At 40.4% G+C, this 18,660-nt stretch overlaps 1 protein-coding gene across 1 annotated transcript in view; it reads right to left on the bottom strand.

The window, feature by feature from the left end:
* The window catches only part of GADL1 (glutamate decarboxylase like 1), a 142,989-nt gene that overhangs the window by 64,282 nt on the left and 60,047 nt on the right, over positions 1 to 18,660 (bottom strand). The window contains exons 11-12 of the mRNA XM_034661767.1: positions 14,156 to 14,355; positions 4,519 to 4,570 (exon numbers count right to left, since the gene is read on the bottom strand). Of these exons, the coding sequence (XP_034517658.1) occupies positions 4,519 to 4,570; positions 14,156 to 14,355 (252 nt within the window). The remainder of the gene's footprint in view (positions 1 to 4,518; positions 4,571 to 14,155; positions 14,356 to 18,660) is intronic.

Genomic DNA, 18,660 nt, shown 5'->3' on the forward strand with positions numbered 1-18,660 from the left:
TTCCTCAGCTGCCATGCTTGGGAGCTTGGGTTTGATTCTAGAGGCAACATGGAATCAGGGGAGAATTTCAGTCTAGGGAGCAGATTTCACTTTAGAAAGGCCACAGTGTGGCTGCCATGTGGAGATGGTTTGGAAGGGCATCTGAGACTGGAAGGGGATGAGTTACGAGACAGGGCCAACCTGAGCAGTGACAGGAGCCTGACCTGAGACAGTGGCTTCAGGAGTGGAGAAAAGTGCCCAAGATACATTTAAGAGAAGGGAAAGGGAGATAGTGAAGACAACATCAAGATTTTTGTTTGGATGGATCAACATTTGTTTGGATGACTGAAAGAAGAATGTAGAATTTGGGAAAAGAGAATGGCTATACTTCAGCTTTAGGAATGTTGAATTTGAGGGGCACCTGGATGGCATAGTCAGTTGAGTGTCTCACTCTTGGTTACTGCTCAGGTCATGAGATGGACTCCCATGTCAGGCCACGCCGAGTGCAAAGTCTGCCTGAGATTCTTTCTCTCCCCTTGGCCCTTCATCCCCACCGCCAAGAAAGAAAGAAAGAAAGAAAGAAAGAAAGAAAGAAAGAAAAAAAAAAGTACTGAATTTAAGGTACCTGTGGGAGTCTAACTGAAAATTTCAGAACATACCTATATACAAAGGACTAGAGTTTAGGAGACCAGACAAGGATAGAGACATTATTGAAGTCAATGAAAACAAAGTTTAGAAATGGATTAAACATTTCAGAGGGTGTATGTGGACACAATGAAGAACTAAAGGCAGAAGAGTGGAAAATAATATCTAATGGGGTACCCAGATGAAGAGACCTCCTTCACATAGAGACTGAGGGAAAAAGTCACATGGAAAGGAGAAAAATTGGGTGAGAAATTCAAAGAAACCAAAACAGAAGAGCATTTCAAGAGGGAGGGAGTAGATAATGGTATGAAATGCTACAGAAGTCCAACACAATGAAGACTTCAGATGTGCATTGGATTTTGCAATTAGAAGGGTGCTGCCATCTAATGAAACTAGATAAAAAGAAAACTATAAATTGCAATATGCTTGATACATTTTAATAGTAAGGGTCAATAAGTAATAGAATATGAGTAATTAGAGCTCCAGGGAAGAGGACTGAGTTGTGAATTATCTGACACAGCAAGTGTTCAGGAAGAGGTTGACTTCCTGTTACGGTTACTTGTCAAGAGAGGTTTCCTGCCTTGAGCAGGAAGGTGACTAGACGTCCTTGAAGATCCTTGATAATCTGGCAAGTCTATGAAACCTCAATAACTCTTCTTAATGTGGAACTCAGGAAGAGAAAAACAAAAAGTTGAATAATAGGACTCTCCCAAGAGATCAAAATAAAATATGTGAACAGTAGTATACGAATGAATGTACCTCTAGGAAAACATCTATTAGATCTTAGTTCCCACACAGAAAAACAGAGAGATGATTTTCAGGGGCCTATGAATAATGCAGAATTCATTTGAAATGATAACTTTCAATCATCTTCAAGAAGATATGCATGATTTTTGCTCTTTTCAGGAAAAGATTTTCAAGTACTGGATACTCTGTTTTGTTGTGTTCGTTTTCAATATTCCACTTGAAATTCTATGTGCTAAAAAGTGAGTGAACATATATATTCTTTATATATATAATAGAAATAAAATTTCATATGTACAAATTATATATATATATATGTGTGTGTGTGTGTGTGTGTGTATAATTATAGGCTTTCATTTTTCCTAAACTGAAAGATTCAGGTTCAGTCTATACTCTAATCAAATCTCTCTTAAGCATGCATTAGGGTTATATTTAATCAATCCAAAGTAAGCATTTGTTAACAAAAAGGATAATTGCCTTGACACTTATATGTGAGACTCAAGGTCTAAATTTACATTATTTCTCCAAATGGAGTGCAGAGAAGAGAGGCAAATGCAGATCACATACAAAACCCCTGGTAGGGAGGAATTCTGGAGCGCCATTGAGAAAGCCACGTTCACTGCTTTGGGCCCATCTGGCTCCCATAGATAAAATATCCAGGACAGAAGGCTGCCTAAAGTCGAAAACCCACCTTAGCTTGCATTACAAGGATGTGAATGTTTGCAATTCCCTAAAGATGATAGTGCCGAGTTCCCTCCCTTCACTTTTAAGCCTTTAGAAAGAATATATAAATAACTTCTAAAACAGTTCACCTTTTTCTCAGCACTTTTTCCTTCAGCTCTATCAAAAGTTTGCAGTTCCAAACTGTACAGCACTTTGCATAAGCACCATGGCTCATGCCAGAGAAATGAAGAAGGCAATTCAAACATGTAAAAATAGAGGGAAATTCAACCTCAGAGAAATAAAGAAGGCAACTCAAACTCAAGAAAACTTAAAAAGTCACTCAGACTCAAACTCCAGGCAATCCTATAGCTGTTATTTTACCCTATGTGCTTAAGTGTTCACCTCTTAAAAATACACACGTTTTCTTACATAGGCATAATGCCACTGTCATACCTAACAAAATTATCAGTAATTCCTTGGTATTATCCAGTTTCACATTAGAAATTTCCCAACTGTTTCAAAATCTACTTTTTACAATCATTCAAACGAGGATTCCAACAGCTCCACGTGCTGCCTGAGGTTAGGGGGCCTTTTCTGTCTCTTTGAACCAGAGTGATCCTGGGTTCCTGGGAAGTGACCCATCACTCCCTCCTCCTTAATTTTTCTTCACGCCACTGACCTGTTGAAGAAACCAGGTCAGCTGTCCTGTAAAATGTCCCACACTCTAAGTTTGTCTTTTTGCTTCTTTGGTGGTATTATCAGAAAGTCATTTAAAAATGGATTCTCTTGTTATCTTTGCAGGTTCCTTCATGTTCCTATTTTTCCAGAACTTTGGACTCTTTTGTAGATAGCGGTGGAAGGACCGTCATCATACCTCGCCTGGGCCTCTGCAACAGCATCTCAATTTGTCTGATTTACACTTTCCTTGGCCTCCCTTCACCTCCTCCACCCCATTCCTCTCTTCCCAGGACATCCAGCATGATCTTTTAAAATGGAATTCAGAGGGTCCTGGGGGGGCTCGGTCAGTTAAGCATCCGACTCTTGAGTTCCAATCAGGTCATGATCTCAGGATCCTGAGATCAAGGCCCGTGTCGGGCTCCACTCTCTCTGCCCCTTCTCTCTCTCTCTCTCTCTCTCTCTCTCTCTCTCTCCCTCTTAAACAAACAAAATAAAATGAAGTTTAAAAAAATAAATAAATAAAATGGAATTCAAACTTCTGTCTGCATAAAACTTCTCTCATGATTACACTTGGAATAAAAGCCAAAACCAGGACCTACCTGACTCCATCTGCTCTGGTCTCTGCTCACCTCTCCGCCTGCATCACCACCTGCATCCCTGCCCCTTGCTTAATATACCTGCTTTTGTTTCTTCAACCACGTAGAACTCTTTTCAGCTGAAAGGCTTTGTAGCTGTTTATTGATTCTATCTAGAATGCCTTTCCCTCAGATATCCACATGGCGTGCTGTTTACCATCAATCAGGTTTCAGCTCAAAGACAACCCACCACCACCCACATCATCACTCCAGCATTCCACCCTTATTTCTATTGTAGAACTTGCCACATCTATAATTCTGTCTTTACTTGTGTACTAGATTCTCTCTCATGAACCTGCTTATTGTTTTCTTAACACATCTAACTACCTGATGTTTGCTAGATATTAATTTGCTTGTTTATTGCTTGTCACTTGTCCTTTGAGTGTAAGCACTACCAGAGCAGGGAATTTCCCTGTCTTACACCTGCAGTGCCTAGTACTGTGCCTGGCACATAAAATAGCTCAATAAATATTGCTGAATAAATGAATGCCAAAAGTTAGCCAGATTGCTTACATATGAAAATGTTTCTAGGATGTAATCTCTAGGTGATTTTTACATTAGGTTAAAAATTGCTGTATAATATATGCTCTAAGAAGATCTAAGAGAACATTCCACACTTCATATTTCTTAAAAACCAGAATTAAGTAAGATTCTTCATGATTTCTAACCATATATTTTGGAAAAAAACCCAGCATTCTCTATCTTTGCAACCATTTTATTTTTTATACATAGCAAATAGTCCAACCATGAAATGACTTATTTTCCCATTTCTCCGAAGCTTACATGCTCTCGTTATTTTATAAAAGGAGAAAACTATATGCATTATTGTACATTCACTTAATTGATTTCTCACACGCAGGCACCACTATAGCACAGCTGAATATTCACAGTACAATCATCATACAATTTATATATTTATTCAGTATCATCCTTGGTAATTATTATTGAGCACTTTAATTTTCAATACTTAAAGGCAAGTGTGTTCTTTGCGAATCCAACAAAGGCAAAATACTCCCTAATAGAGTAAATTAACATAATGGACTCCATGAATTAAGCTAATGACTTGTTTCTAAGGCTGTAACACAAAAACCAATGAAATATAACAGATTAGAAAATTGCCACCTTCATCGCTGTTGATGGACAAAATCACGCACACAATTCCATAATCACTTACTTCCAGCAATAATTTGAATCCTTCTCTTTTCTTGATTTCTTCTACCAGGTACCTAAAAATGAAAGACACAATGATATTTATAATCCGGCATCTAACAATTCCATGAGCACGAGTGACACACAAAACATTGTTATTTCAGAATGCAGAGACAAGGCTTGGAAATACAAGGAAGGGCAGGGGGACAGGGATGAACATGGATTTAGACAGATACCCCTGGGGTCCGAGTAAAAAGATCCATCTTTTGGAGGAAGTGACGTTTATCTCTCATGTTAGCATCAGACTGTAACCCCAGGATGAAAACCACCTAAAGTAAACTGGAGATACATCTCTGACCATGTGGGTTTCACATCCATGGTCTAGATAGGGACTTAGCACAGATACTTAAATTGCCTAGCTGGCTTTTGGATAGTCCTACCTATAAGCTCATTTAAGATCAAGGAAGCTCAACATTGTCTTTTCCAGGGCTAGGACAGAGGGAAAAAGGACTGATCATTAGTTTCATGTTATAAGTAAGTGGGCTGTAGCCATTGACAGGATGTCTATGAAATCATCTCCAATGTCAGGGAAAAAAGAACTATCATGCCGTAAGCAAAGGGCATGGATACAGGAGATGCAGAATATGACCAAAAAAGGTGAAAATGACTTTGAGAACATACAGTAAATCAACATGGACACCTCTCCCCTGGGCTTGGTTATTGTCTATATAAAAAGGGGAGCCTTTTGAAATAATTAGCCTTTAAAATAGTGATGACATCATGAGCCTTGAAAAGTTCCCAGCCCTTGAATCAGTATTTCAGATTTGGGGGGGAAATGTAAGGAAAAGATCAGGGGCACTGACCAAAATGTACTTGCTAGAATATTTATTGTGATTTTATATGTAACAGCAAAACAAACAAACACAAAACATAACACACAGGAATGAGGATTGGCTTTGAAAATTATGGTCCATTCATCATATGAAATTATGGTATAATTATCCGGAAGGGGTGCCTGGGTGGCTCAGATGGTTGAGCATCTGAGTCTTGATTGTAGCTCAGGTCATGATCTAAGGGTCACAGGATCAAGCCCCGCTCCAGGCTCCGCACTCAGCACACAGTCTACTTGAGATCTCTTTCTCTCTGTCTCCCTCTGCCCCTCCCTCCCCCTAAAAAAATAAATAAAAATAAATCTTTTAAAAAACCCAATTATATGGACTATGATCATGTCACTAAACTACATAGATTAAATTAATGTTTAAGACCAATAAAAATATTTTTCTTGGCCTCAATTCTAAGGAAATTGACATAACACAATCTGCTTTTCTAATCTCAAACATTGTTTCAGAAAAATTAAGTAAAAGCATGCATATATGTAATTTTACCTAAATCTATGTCTACATATGTGTGCATGTATTTCATACAAAATAACCAGAAACAAGATTAAAATCCAGAACTTGGAAAATGGTGAAATAAACTGTATTATAACAACACAACATAATACGACACAGCTATTAAAAGGAATGAGTTACATCTACTTCAATTAAACCACAGGGATGCTCGTGATGTATTAGCAAGAGACAAAAGCAAGGTACTGAGAAATGTCAATATGATTTTGCTTTTTTAAGAAATTATCAAAAAAATGCAGAAATAATTCCTATCCCTATATCCATATATATATAGAGAGAGTAAAGAATGGAAGGGTACACAATAAATTGTTAGTGTTTACCTGGGGGAGGAACAAACAGAATACAATGGGGTAGTTACTCTCTTTTTATATTTCTTTGCAAAGTTTCATAGATGTGGTTACTTGTGTAATTTTTGAAAGGAACTTAAAAAAAGAAAAATGTAAAGCACAAACATAATAGACAGACATATACAATCTCTATCAATACAAGGAAAGCTTGTGAACCGTACTTTTTCAGTTTCTCAGACACAAACGTATATAGGCAATCTGTGAACTCCAAAGCAATACCACACTCCACCCTAAGGAAGCCTACACTAATCCTGGACACGATGAGGCTATGGAAAAGCTTTGCATCTCCAGAAATCCTGGAACTGACTCTAGAAGATTCTAATTGTGCAGCTCATCAACTTGCTGAATCTAGGCAAATTCCTTAGCTTCCCTGAGCCTGCCTCAGTTTCCTCCTGTATGCATTGGAGATGTGGGAGTAGGTGGGTAAAACCCTTCCCGAACAGATGATGACTGTAGGAAACGTACACAAAAGTCTCAATTTAAGCTATTTCTGTCAAACTGGCTAAAGCTGCTCCCAGGAGAAAGGGATCCTAAAACAGAGCTACATCATTTCAGTTAAAACCCTGCTTTTTGGGAGCGCCTGGGTGGCACAGTCGTTAAGCGTCTGCCTTCGGCTCAGGGCGTGATCCCGGCGTTATGGGATCGAGTCCCACATTGGGCTCCTCCGCTATGAGCCTGCTTCTTCCTCTCCCACTCCCCTTGCTTGTGTACCCTCTCTCGCTGGCTGTCTCTATCTCTGTCAAATAAATAAATAAAATCTTAAAAAAAAAAAACCCTGCTTTTTGCTAACCATGGGGACCTGGGCTTTGTGTCAGGGCCACTGTCCCTACTGCAGCCACTCTCAGAGCCCAGAGTGTAACAGTCCAACTGAGTTGAGAGTAGAGGTGATTCAGGTGAAGGGTTGCTATTATAACCATAATAAAAGCCTTACACAGGAGTCCCCCGACTATGCTCCCTGCCAACCCAGGTTCATAGGTCTCCCACATAGAAGAGTTCAATTGCCAAATAAATGTAAGCAATGCTGGGCATGCCAGTTAGATTACTTGTGTCCACAATTAGAAGGGTACTTGGCTTCATTCATAAGGACATTTATTGAGCTGGTTGAATGGTTCAATACTGTCATCAAGAACCAGGCATTTTCCATAATCTCAGCCTGCCTTGCTTGGAGTCCTTATGAATTGTCTCATGTTCTCAAGATGGGTGCCGTACTCCATGCATCACAGCCTTCCACGAGTATCCAAGAAGGAGGGGAGGAGGCTGGAGCAAAAACATTTCCTTTCCCTTTCTCTCTACTGAGGTAAGAATATTTTCCCCAGAAGCCTTCAAAGAATTCATCCTCTATTTTCTTGACCAAGGCTGAGTCATAGATTTAACCTTAAACTCATTACAGGTGCTGGAGGTCAGCTTAGACCAAAATTCCCAGCTACACTATTGCTACCTAAATAAAATCAAGGTTCTCTTAGCAAGAAAAAGAGGGGGAATGGTTGTTGGGTGAACAAGATACAGTGTCTGCACGTTAAAAAACGTTAAAAACAAAGTTAAAAATGTTTCCATATTACAGGCCCCTTCAGGAACACTATATCTCTGAGAGAGGAATAACATACTAATTATTAGCACTTTCCAAACATATTTGACCAGGGAAACATTTTTGGAAGAACATTCATTAAGACCTTCTGGAAGTCTATTATCCCACAGAGGGCAGTTTCAGAGAAGCTAGTTGAGAAGTGCTTCTTTAATAGGGTCCCTTCCCCTCTTCTTAAATAAAAGTTTAAGTGAAAGGAGTTTGGGGGAGGGAATCCAAATAAGGTTTGAGTCACTTCTGCCTACATTCATAGGGATGATTTGTTCCTCACAATTTTTCTTTTCAATACATGGAAACAGACTAAAGATAAAATACATTTCAGGAAAAAAAAAAAAAAAAAAAAAGAACAAAAAATCCAGCCCTTCTTATCTGATGCAAACCAGAAAAAGATGTACATTGAGTTTGGGGATATAATGCAGGAACCAGAAACTACTTCTAGCAGAGGGCATCCAGTTAAATGGGTTCAAAAAACAACAATAGCTTATAAAACTCATCACCATGCTTCCTGCTAAGCTTAGCAAAAAGAGAGAAGCGAGGGGGAAAAAATTACGCATTAGCAAAAATTTTCACCAATCCTACCGCGTAATATTTTTCTGATGCATGGAGTCTCCCAGAATTCCTGAGAGGTTTCTCCATCTGCTTTCTGTATGCTCTGCATGTATGAGATCGTACTGTATGACTTGTGTGATCCATCACGAACACCTACATGCTACGTTCTCCTGCAATTGTGATTTTTGAGAAATTACCGATATCGAGAAAAAATGAAAACCCTGGCCCTTCCTTAGGCCTGTAGACCCCCGCCTCTGTCACCTAGAGAAATGCACTAGCACGGAAGTGCCGTTGGTAACTGCTCACCTTTACTACTCTGAAAACGATGAATCCCTCAGTATTCATGCAAGTAGGTGAAATGAATGCCATCTGAGAGATTACAGAGATTGTGTGTCAAGGGACTAGATAAATGATACACCAGAGAGCCAACAAAGTAGCCGAATGGGAATTCTTTAGCTGTTTGTTGTTGTTGAAAAGATTTACACACATGCCTTTTCTCGGCTTGCTTTAAAGATTACCTCTTACTGAATATCCATTTAACCCGAGGGCCATAGTAGGGGCCTAGAAGGTGCCCCCGGCAACAGGTAGCCCTGGGTGTTGGGAAACATGTTCAACTTTCCTAGGCATGTATCAGGGACACACAGTCACCTGCCTGGTGTCCGAGGTGGTGGTTTTAAACCCCAGCCCTCTGCGGTTCAGTTATGCTTCATAATCTCACTCTGTTTTAGGTTCCTGATGTCACCGTTTTTCAAACAACCCAAGGAGAAAGCAAGTTTTTAGTCATTAATATTTCTCGAGATAAGGTTTCTCTTGCTGAGTGGAATGACGAGGGTCAAATGGAAATTAGTAAAGGCCATAGAGATCTTCCAGGCACTAATTTTTCCCTTTTTCCTAGATTCTGACAACTCATTAAATAGGAATCTTTGTCCTCTAATGTCTGCTCTGGCTTTCCCAAGGGAAGAGAGAGAAAGCTATCTGATCAGGGGGAGGGCAACCCATTGTTCCATCAAACTCTGGTCCTTCAATCTTAAGGTCAATATACAAATTTCAAAACCAAGTTCCATTTAGATTCAGGAACATGGAAATATCGTTTCTATGGAGTCAGAGCAATCTTTCCTGCAATGTCAGGGGGAAAAGAGTTGCCCAGCCCTTCCAGTATTCGAGAGATCTAACAGAGGGTCTCGGGAAATGGGTGTGTTGGCTACATCAGGCTCCTGGTAATAGGCGATCACAGCAACTAGGAACACAGCCCTCATTTGCAGCTTTACTTCACTAATTCTTATCTACTGAAGGAAATTATACTCCTTGGAAACAAAACAACATTAATTCTGAAATTATAGACATTATGCCAGGTAGAGCCCTCTGGACATGGATGAGAATCATTTTTATTAGGTAAACTCTAAAGTCAGTGGCCTAGGGTCAGTGAGCTTGGTGAGAAATGGAGTTTGAACTCTCAAGAGTCAGTGGTTTGAACTGATTATCCTGGCTCACTCAATCAATGGTGTTCTAGAGCTATTATGGACTGGCTAGCCAGAGCCCATTGTTAAATACTTAGGAATTTTGCAAATCACAACTGTTGACAGCTTGTAATTTTACACAATGGGAATATTTACGCAATGGGGACTGACAGACATTACAAACTGGGTTTTTTTTTTCTTCCTCCTGAGAGCCAGTCTACTAGAACACTACTGTACGTGGGCTCAAACAGAATAGATCCCAGCTCTAAGAAAAAGTTTCTTCTTTCCTGAAGAGCAGAACTACAAACCAATTAGTCAATATGAAAATAAATAAAATCATAAAAATAAAGACTTATATTTCCAACCTGATACAGTTCTTAATCCTAGAGAAACTTTCTTCAAGTTTATAATTTCATATTTATTCCAAGACATGTCTAAACCAAAAATAAAATAAAAATTGGAGCACCTGGGTGGCTCAGTTGGTTAAGCATCTGACCCTAGATTTTGGTTCATGTCATGCTCTCAGGGTTGTGAGATTGAGGCCCACATCAGACTCCTCACTGGGCATGAAGTCTTGCTTAAAATTCTCTCACCCTTTCCCTCTACACTTCCCCTCCTGCTCTCTGTCTGTTTATTTCTAAAAAAGAAAGAAGAAAGAAGGAAGGAAGGAAGGAAGGAAGGAAGGAAGGAAGGAAGGAAGGAAGAAAGAAAGAAAGAAAGAGAAGAAAAGAGAAGAAAAGGGTAAAGAAAAAAAAGAAAGAAAAGAAAAGAAAAGAAGGGGCGCCTGGGTGGCACAGCGGTTAAGCGTCTGCCTTCGGCTCAGGGCGTGATCCCAGCGTTATGGGATCGAGCCCCACATCAGGCTCTTCCTCTATGAGCCTGCTTCTTCCTCTCCAACTCCCCCTGCTTGTGTTCCCTCTCTCACTGGCTGTCTCTATCTCTGTCGAATAAATAATAAAATCTTTTTAAAAAAAAAAAAAAGAAAAGAAAAGAAAGAAAAATAAAGAACTCAGCATTTGCTTGGTGCTGGGGGTAGGAGAACAGGATGACTTTTGCCCACCCCAGGAAGAGAGGGTTGGATATATGAAAACTGTGGAAAGTTAAGGCAAAAAAAAAAACCCATGATGAGTAACAGCATGAAAGAGGAGGGATTATTTTTCAAATATTTAGATACAGGTCACAGAGTCTGCAGTGATGCTCGCTGAAATGTTAATTCAATTCAATTCAACTTGACAAACATTTACAAACAATAAGTGTTTGTTGAATTGAATTGAAGTGTTAGCATTTATCCTCCTGTGATATTTCTCTGCAAAAATTAGAAAGTATCCTTAGACTATAAATTAAATTCTACCCTGAGATGAATGTTAACTTTATAACAAATAAGATCATCAAATATTTATACCTAGCCTTCTTTCAAGACACCTGTCAATGAATTACTTAGCAGCTTAGATAAAATAATGCAGAGATTCTACCACACTTAAATACTATGAGAAAATACAAAAAAGAAAACAGAGCTTTCTGAACTTTTATTTTAATTGAGCAGAAACTATGAATAATTATGGTAGACAGGGTTCTTTTTTTTTTTTTTTCCCACCATTGAGTAGTTATCTCCCTATTTCTGATGGAGGTACATTAACTCTACTTCTAATAAAGGCGTATTCCTCACCTAGTTTCAGCATATATTCTATAGGAAGAATTGACATTGCCCAATGCCAAGGAAGGGCATGTGACTCAGCATGACCAGTGAGAGCATCACATTTCCCTGGCAACAGTGACTGACGACAGCTGGACATTCACTTCATTCAGATATGAAAACTTTCTTCAGGATTGTTGAGAGAGGAGCACACTCTTATTTGGACCTTGAACTTGAACCTTGGACGACAGAGGATAGAGATCTGACATTCCTGGCAGCCATCTTCCCCCACAGGAATAAACCAACATAGAAGAGAGCAGCCCTGAGAGAAACGCAGGCCTGGTGATATTGTTTAAGCCCTTAGATAAGTCACTCCAGCAGTCATCATTATATTAGCTTATAAGGAACTTGGGGTAATAAATTACCTTTTTTTGTTTATAGTATCTTGAATTACGGTTTCTGTTGCTTGCCACCTAAGGAGTCCTAAATGATACAGTATTTATAGATTTTTTAAAACTACTTCTTAAGCCATAATCACTAGAATTGCTGACTTCTAACAATTTTCTGAAAGTGCCAAAGCCATCTCTTTACCTGTCCTTATACCCAAGCCATTATGAAAAAGAATAAAGGAAACCTCATTTGAAATGGACTTAAGAAGCCCTGAAGATGGAGCTTTTGTGCCCTACAAACTAGACATGGATTGCAGACCTCAACAGGAAGAAGCTACCTTGCATTTTTCAACAGGAAGAAGTCTTTTTAACTAGGCTTTAACAAGGAGATTTTCTCCTTGTCTAGCAAAAACCCCAGCCAGTGAGGAGCCATACTACCTGCCAATGAGAAGCCATCCTCTCTGCCTCGTCCAATGGACTCATGTCTAAAGCAACCCCTCCCAGTTTCCCCCTTTCCTCTATATAAGCGAATTCCTCTCCTTTGTTCTCCAGACTTACTTATGGTTTGCCATAGTTTGCATGTCCCGAATTGCAATTCAACTGCCAGTCCCAAATAACCCCATTTTGCTGGTAAAAAAACTGGCTGTTTGATTTTCAAAGTCAAAACCATGTAACTTTGCCGTTCTTCCGCTAAAAGCCCATTGTATTCCCCGCCTCTTGACATTGAGGTTGGCCATGTGATTTGCTTTGGCCATTGGAATGCCAATAAGTATGATACAATCAGAACTCCAAAGTCGGCTGGCATAATGGGGCTTGCCTTCCTGGTCTTCTGGCATCTCCATCACAAGAACACACTCTGGCTCACCTGCTAATCCAAGGAAGATGCAAAGCATGTGGGGAGTAGATGGGGGACCCTCCACCAACCCCTACAGCCACCATGGTATGCAATAAAGCCACTCCAGCCCACTTATAGATGTCTGGGAATAAATAATTGCTGTTCTAAGACACTGAGTTTTCAGACAGGTGTTGCACAGAGCACTCATACAGCTCCCAGTCTGGAAAGAGAAAACAGTCTTAAATCTCTAAGGAGAGACTTCAGGATTTTGCAAGTGAAATGTGAACAGGAAGTATGAAGGAGAGAGACTCCAAACCAGAGATCATAGTGGTCAAGCCTATAGTGGTCAAGCAGGTAAGAATAACCAAAACTCATACAGCATGTAGCAGAGGCCAAGTACTGTTCTAAGTGTCTTACATATATCAATTCATTTAATCCTCATAACAGCTATTTGAACTACATACCATTTTATCTCCATTTTACTGGGATGAAAGTGAGGTACAGGGAGGTTCAGAAACTTGCCCGAGTCCCCTAGCTAATAAATGGTAGAGTCCAGGTTGTCTGGGAAAAACAGGAGGAAGTATGGGGAGTGTGATTCTCTAGCCAGATGTCAACATGTTCAGTGGTTTGTCACCATGTGGGACTGAGAGCATTCTGATCCTTCAAGAGAAGCCAAAAATCCAGATTTTTTGACAAATCTCCCTATTTTTAAGTATTTTACATCTTTAAAGGTTTCAATTTTTTTTTTTAACACTGAGAAGATTAAGCGTATGCAGTTCAGGCTCAACAAATCACACTTAAAATTAAATCTGGCTGTGGCCTGCCCATGGGCACTCACTGATCCACGCTTAGCAGAAGAGTCTGGTTTGGTTGACAAGTGTCTACCACCTGTATCTTAAGGGCTTTTCTAATGTCTTGGAAAGTGGCTTCAAAAGCTTGTCTCTGATGTTACAATGAGACAAGTAACCATAGCACATCCACGTTACCTTTACCTTCGTGTCTTCGTTCCAGCCCCACATTGGCACAGACCTGCTTTTCAGGTCTTTAAAGTCACCGTGGTTTGGGCTTGGTGCTCCCTCTGCCTGCACCATTCTTCTCCCGTTTTTTCCCTGGGTCTTAGTTGAATGTCACTTCCTCCAGGGCTTCTGCGAATGCCCCTCAAGAACACTAGGGAAACCCCCTGAGTGCTCATGGAGCACCAGGTACCCACCCTTCCCCAAAAGTAGGTTCACTTGTATTTTATCAGCTTTGTCCCCTAAATGTATCTCTTACTGGGCTGGGATCCCAGATGGCAGGCGTAGGACTGCTGGGTCCTCATAATTCCTAACACATTGTAGGTACCAAGAAAATGGTCATTTGATAAAAGAAAGAATACATACAGACTTTGCAAATGTTATTTTCATCAAGTCTTTCTGTTACAGATGTACACACACACACACACATACACACACAGGTAAGTACCTAGATAAAGCGAGTGCACGATTAACTCTTTCTTCAAGGCCTAATGTGCCCAGGGCCTTCCAAGTCATCCAGAACTTGAATGCATCTGGTCTCCTGCTGCATTGGATGGACTTGTCTCCTGTGTCGTAGCTGACATCATAGAATTTATCCTGCTGGAAGAGGTAAGATGCCTTGGCAGAGTAGCATTTCTTAAGAAGTTCCTTTTGAAAAGAAAAAGAAAAAGAAAGAAAGAATGAATGAATGAAAGAAAGAAAGAAAGACTGTAAGACTCTCCATTTTTAGAATACACTTGATTTCAAAAACACGCACTCACAAACAAAACCTGTAGGACGTTCTACTGCCTTGTGCCACAGCACCTGCTCTCACTCTGACTGCCTGCATGGGAAGCAATACGTGTGTATTAATTTTGAGACACAGGTTACCTATTTTGTTTGGGGAAAAAAAAAAACACAACCCCCCGAGTTGAGAATGCCAAGTGCATCTTCACAATCTTACCGATGAGTATTTGGAAGCTTGGAGGTGACCATGTCATCACCTGCACAATATCAAAGTGGGTCAATTTCTCAAGATGAAAAACAATCTGTCTATAACTCTCTCAAGGCTCCCTACTAGGAAAAAAAATACCTAACATATTGTACATACTTTGTATAATTTCATAGGCAAAAAACTAGGCATTTATAGCCGCTCCTTTTTAAGTCCTATTCATTTTGACAAGGCCAGAAGTGATAATAACCCAGGGATAAAAATGCTGAAGGCAGGGTCGCCTGGGTGGCTCAGTCGTTAGGCGTCTGCCTTCAGCTCAGGGCGTGATCCCGGCATTATGGGATCGAGCCCCACATCAGGCTCTTCTCTGGGAGCCTGTTTCTTTCTCTCCCTCTCCTCCTGCTTGTGTTCCCTCTCTCACTGGCTGTCTCTCTCTCTGTCAAAAGAATAAATTTAAAAAAAATCTTAAAAAAAAAAATGCTGAAGGCAGAGCCGTGGAAGAGCTCAGCGAGAACCAGCAAGTTATGACCTCCACAAACATTAGCTGCAATTCCAAAGGGTTTTTTGGGTTGGTTTGGCATGGGTTTTATTGGCACCCAAATTCAATTCACATTTACTGACTGGTTACTTCTCTCTAAGCACTGGGTAAAAATTTACCCTGTTTATTACCATTCTAGATTCTTCACCTTGACCTCAAATTTTTAGAGTTTAAACCCTGTTGCCTTCGGAGTCTTCTGGTATCTACGGAATGCCAGATTTCCTATCTCAAGCTATGCTTTCCCTTCGGCTTCTTTTCTGCCCATCCCATCGGACTTGGCAGTCTCCACAATTGTCTGAGCGTCTTCATTGCTACCGAATACCCAGGAAAACCCTCTGCTTCCCTAACAGAACCAAACTATTCAGAGTCCTTTAACCACTAGATCATGCCCTGTGTGTATCTTTGCTCACACCACTTGCTTGACCTTCTCTCTATTTTAATATAATATTTGACACATTCCAAAAATACATGCAGCGTCTTTACAAGTTCTGAAGTTTAGCTTCACCGAACACAGTCTTTCTTCATTATCTAGGTCTGCCCTTCCTTTGGGTCCCATCTCAAGTTATGCTTTCCCTTCAGCTTCTTTCCTGCCCATCCCATCGGACTCACTTCTTCCTTTTATATTTGGCTGCGTTTGCTGGCTTCGTTCTTGTGCTGCCCCTATTCAATATGCAGTCTGCATAGATTCTCTCTTTGTGTGGCCGAGCAAGTTCCTGAGGGCAGGAATCATTTCCTATTCATGTCCGGATCCATAGAGCTTAACACTGCGCTGGGCACAGAGGACCCTCCCTAAGCAATTAGGGTGATGATGCCATGTCCCATATTCCACACTTCCCTCACATTCCCTGACACGTAGTATGAACAGAAGAAACACAGATATATGAACTTCTCATTTGGCACATCTTCCAAATCTTAGTACGAAAGGCTCAGTGCTGGTACAGGAATCCACAGAGAAGCTCCCCAGCGGTCACAGAGGACCTAGAAAGTGATCTCTTCAGCACAGAGAAGGTATTCATTTGACTAATCAACTTGGTACATTCCAAACGAAAGCATGCATTTGCTGTCTTAATAGTAACATTGTCTTGTGTGGACACTAATCTGGATATAACATGTGGCATTACCAGAGAGCATGTTTGTATGCTATGTAAAAAATTACAGACCAACTACAATCAAGAACTCCAAAACACCACTCATCCAGGCTCCAAAATAAGTAGTATAAAAATAATAACTAAAAGAATACTAGTAGGCTTTCAGTCTCACTCTGATGGATATCGTTGGTAGTAGACACAGGGGAAGAATAGATTGCTCCAATCTGAGCATTAAGGTATAAAGAGCCCCTTACTCTTTAATCTTTACTTTCATCCTATCAGCAATCCTCAGCTCTGATCACAGCTGCCACCACTGCATCTCCCTACCCTCAAAGGTCAGACAATTTGGTTATTGTTTCCATAGTAACTGCAGCCTCGCCATATATTACAACATTAAAGGCCACTGCATACATTTTAAGGACAAAGCACACACACACACACTCTCGTACTTGCATCATGACTATAAATTTACTTTTATCAACCATGAAAGACTCAAAAAAAAGAAATCCCTGAAGCAGATGAACTTTGGACATGTCTTGGGCAAGTTTCAGTGCCTCACACTAGTGATTGAAAGGGAGAGGAAGCCCATCCATTATCAGGAGACAAATTGCATCATCATAGGCAAATGGAGAAGAGAAGAGCCAAAAAAGCATAGAGCGGAATGAGTGATTGTCCTGCAGTCATGACACCATTAATTTCACTACACTGAAAAATCCTTCTGCCTTGGGAAGGTTTCATAAAGAACAACCAGAGGCTTGGGATTTACTTTATCGAAAATAAATGAAAACTTTCGTCACAAAGTTCCTGCTTTGCATTTGAGTTTATATCCTTCTATTAAAATGGATGAGCTGTCTTTAGTTTTAAGATACACTTCTACTGAGAGAAAATGTTCAGATCTCCAGAGAAAAGAACATTTTGGAATAAGTAGAGTAAAAGTTAATGTTTTTGAAAACAATTTGTCATTATTGTACCATCAAAGAGAAGAACCCTGTTTATCTTGCTTCATCTTTATAATCTTAATGCAAGCGGGACAATAAATACTGGTTATAGGATTTCCAGAGACATGGATGCGATGAGAATACCAATTGCTTTATATTGTGATATCATCTCAAATGATTCTCAGGAATTAGTAGATATCATACCAGCACTCACACAGCGGCAAGTGAAAGAAAACCAATCTAAGTAGCTTAAGCAAAAAGGGGAATTTTTTATAGGCTCATAGAGTTACAACTCCAGTCATAGATCATCTTCAGGCACAGGTGGACCCAGGATCAAATCTGGGCTCTGTCTTTTTCCTCTTGTTCCCTTTCGTATTGGCCTCCACCCCAAGCAGAAAGCTGGTCAGAAGCCTGGGAACTGGGGCTTTCCAGTGGGACCTGGGAGCCCCCAGGGCAGCCCTGTTTGGAGAGAGAAGGGGAATGGAGCCTCTGCTGGTGATGTCTCTGAAGCAGACAGGGCCTCTTGGACTCCCAATCTCAATCTCTTGTCTGAACGTCCTGTTGCCCGAAATTAACACAGAGCCAACTGGCAAGGGAGCCTAGGAAATATGGTTTGCAGGAGTTGGGCCCCTTTCAGAGCCAAGCAGAGGAAGGTTGGAGAACGAATTACACAGTCAAGAGAAACAAGCAAATGGCAACCCCACTGCATGAGTACGGAAACCGCAACTTTCCTTTTCACTGTTGTGTTCACAGCGCCTAACCTAGTACGTAATAGTAATGACCAGAGTGAGCATTAATGAAGTGCTTACTGTGCGCCAGGCACTGGATATGCGTGAACTCATTTAAATCTCAGAACAGCCCAACGAGGTACGTTCTGTTATTTTTGTCAATGCCATCGTACATGTGACAAAACTCCAATATGGCGAGATTCAGTTAATTACCCAAGATCGTGTAACTACTAGGTGGTGGGGCTGGGTTTCAAACCAAGGCTGCTGAGATGAGGGTCTGAACTCTGTATCCATGACACTTTAGTCTTTCTACAGCACAAGCTTAAATACACGTGGCTACGCACCCTTAAGTACACGTGGCCGAGAGTGCTCCAGACCCGCTCTTTAAGAGTCCTCGGAGAGCCGGGTGAAACGGAAGATGGCCCATCAAGAACACATGGAACTGGAGATCAAAACAACTCCAGTCCTGTTGCAGACCCTCAGTCTGTTCCCATAAACATGACTTCTGTCCTACTAGTGGTGGCATCTTGTCTATAAAGCATTTTGATATTTTTCTAAATACTTGTGATTTTGGTGATATTTAGGGGCATCATTGCAAATACATAATGAGCCAGTAGGTTACATATTTTTCTTGTCAAGATGAGTCAAGGTTTTTGGGTTTTTTTTTGTTGTTGGTGGGTTTTTGGGTTTGGTTTTTTTTTTTTTTTTGGCTTTTTTTTTTTTTTTTTTT

Source organism: Ailuropoda melanoleuca, chromosome 6 (genome assembly GCF_002007445.2).
Source record: "Ailuropoda melanoleuca isolate Jingjing chromosome 6, ASM200744v2, whole genome shotgun sequence".
NCBI lineage: Eukaryota > Metazoa > Chordata > Mammalia > Carnivora > Ursidae > Ailuropoda > Ailuropoda melanoleuca.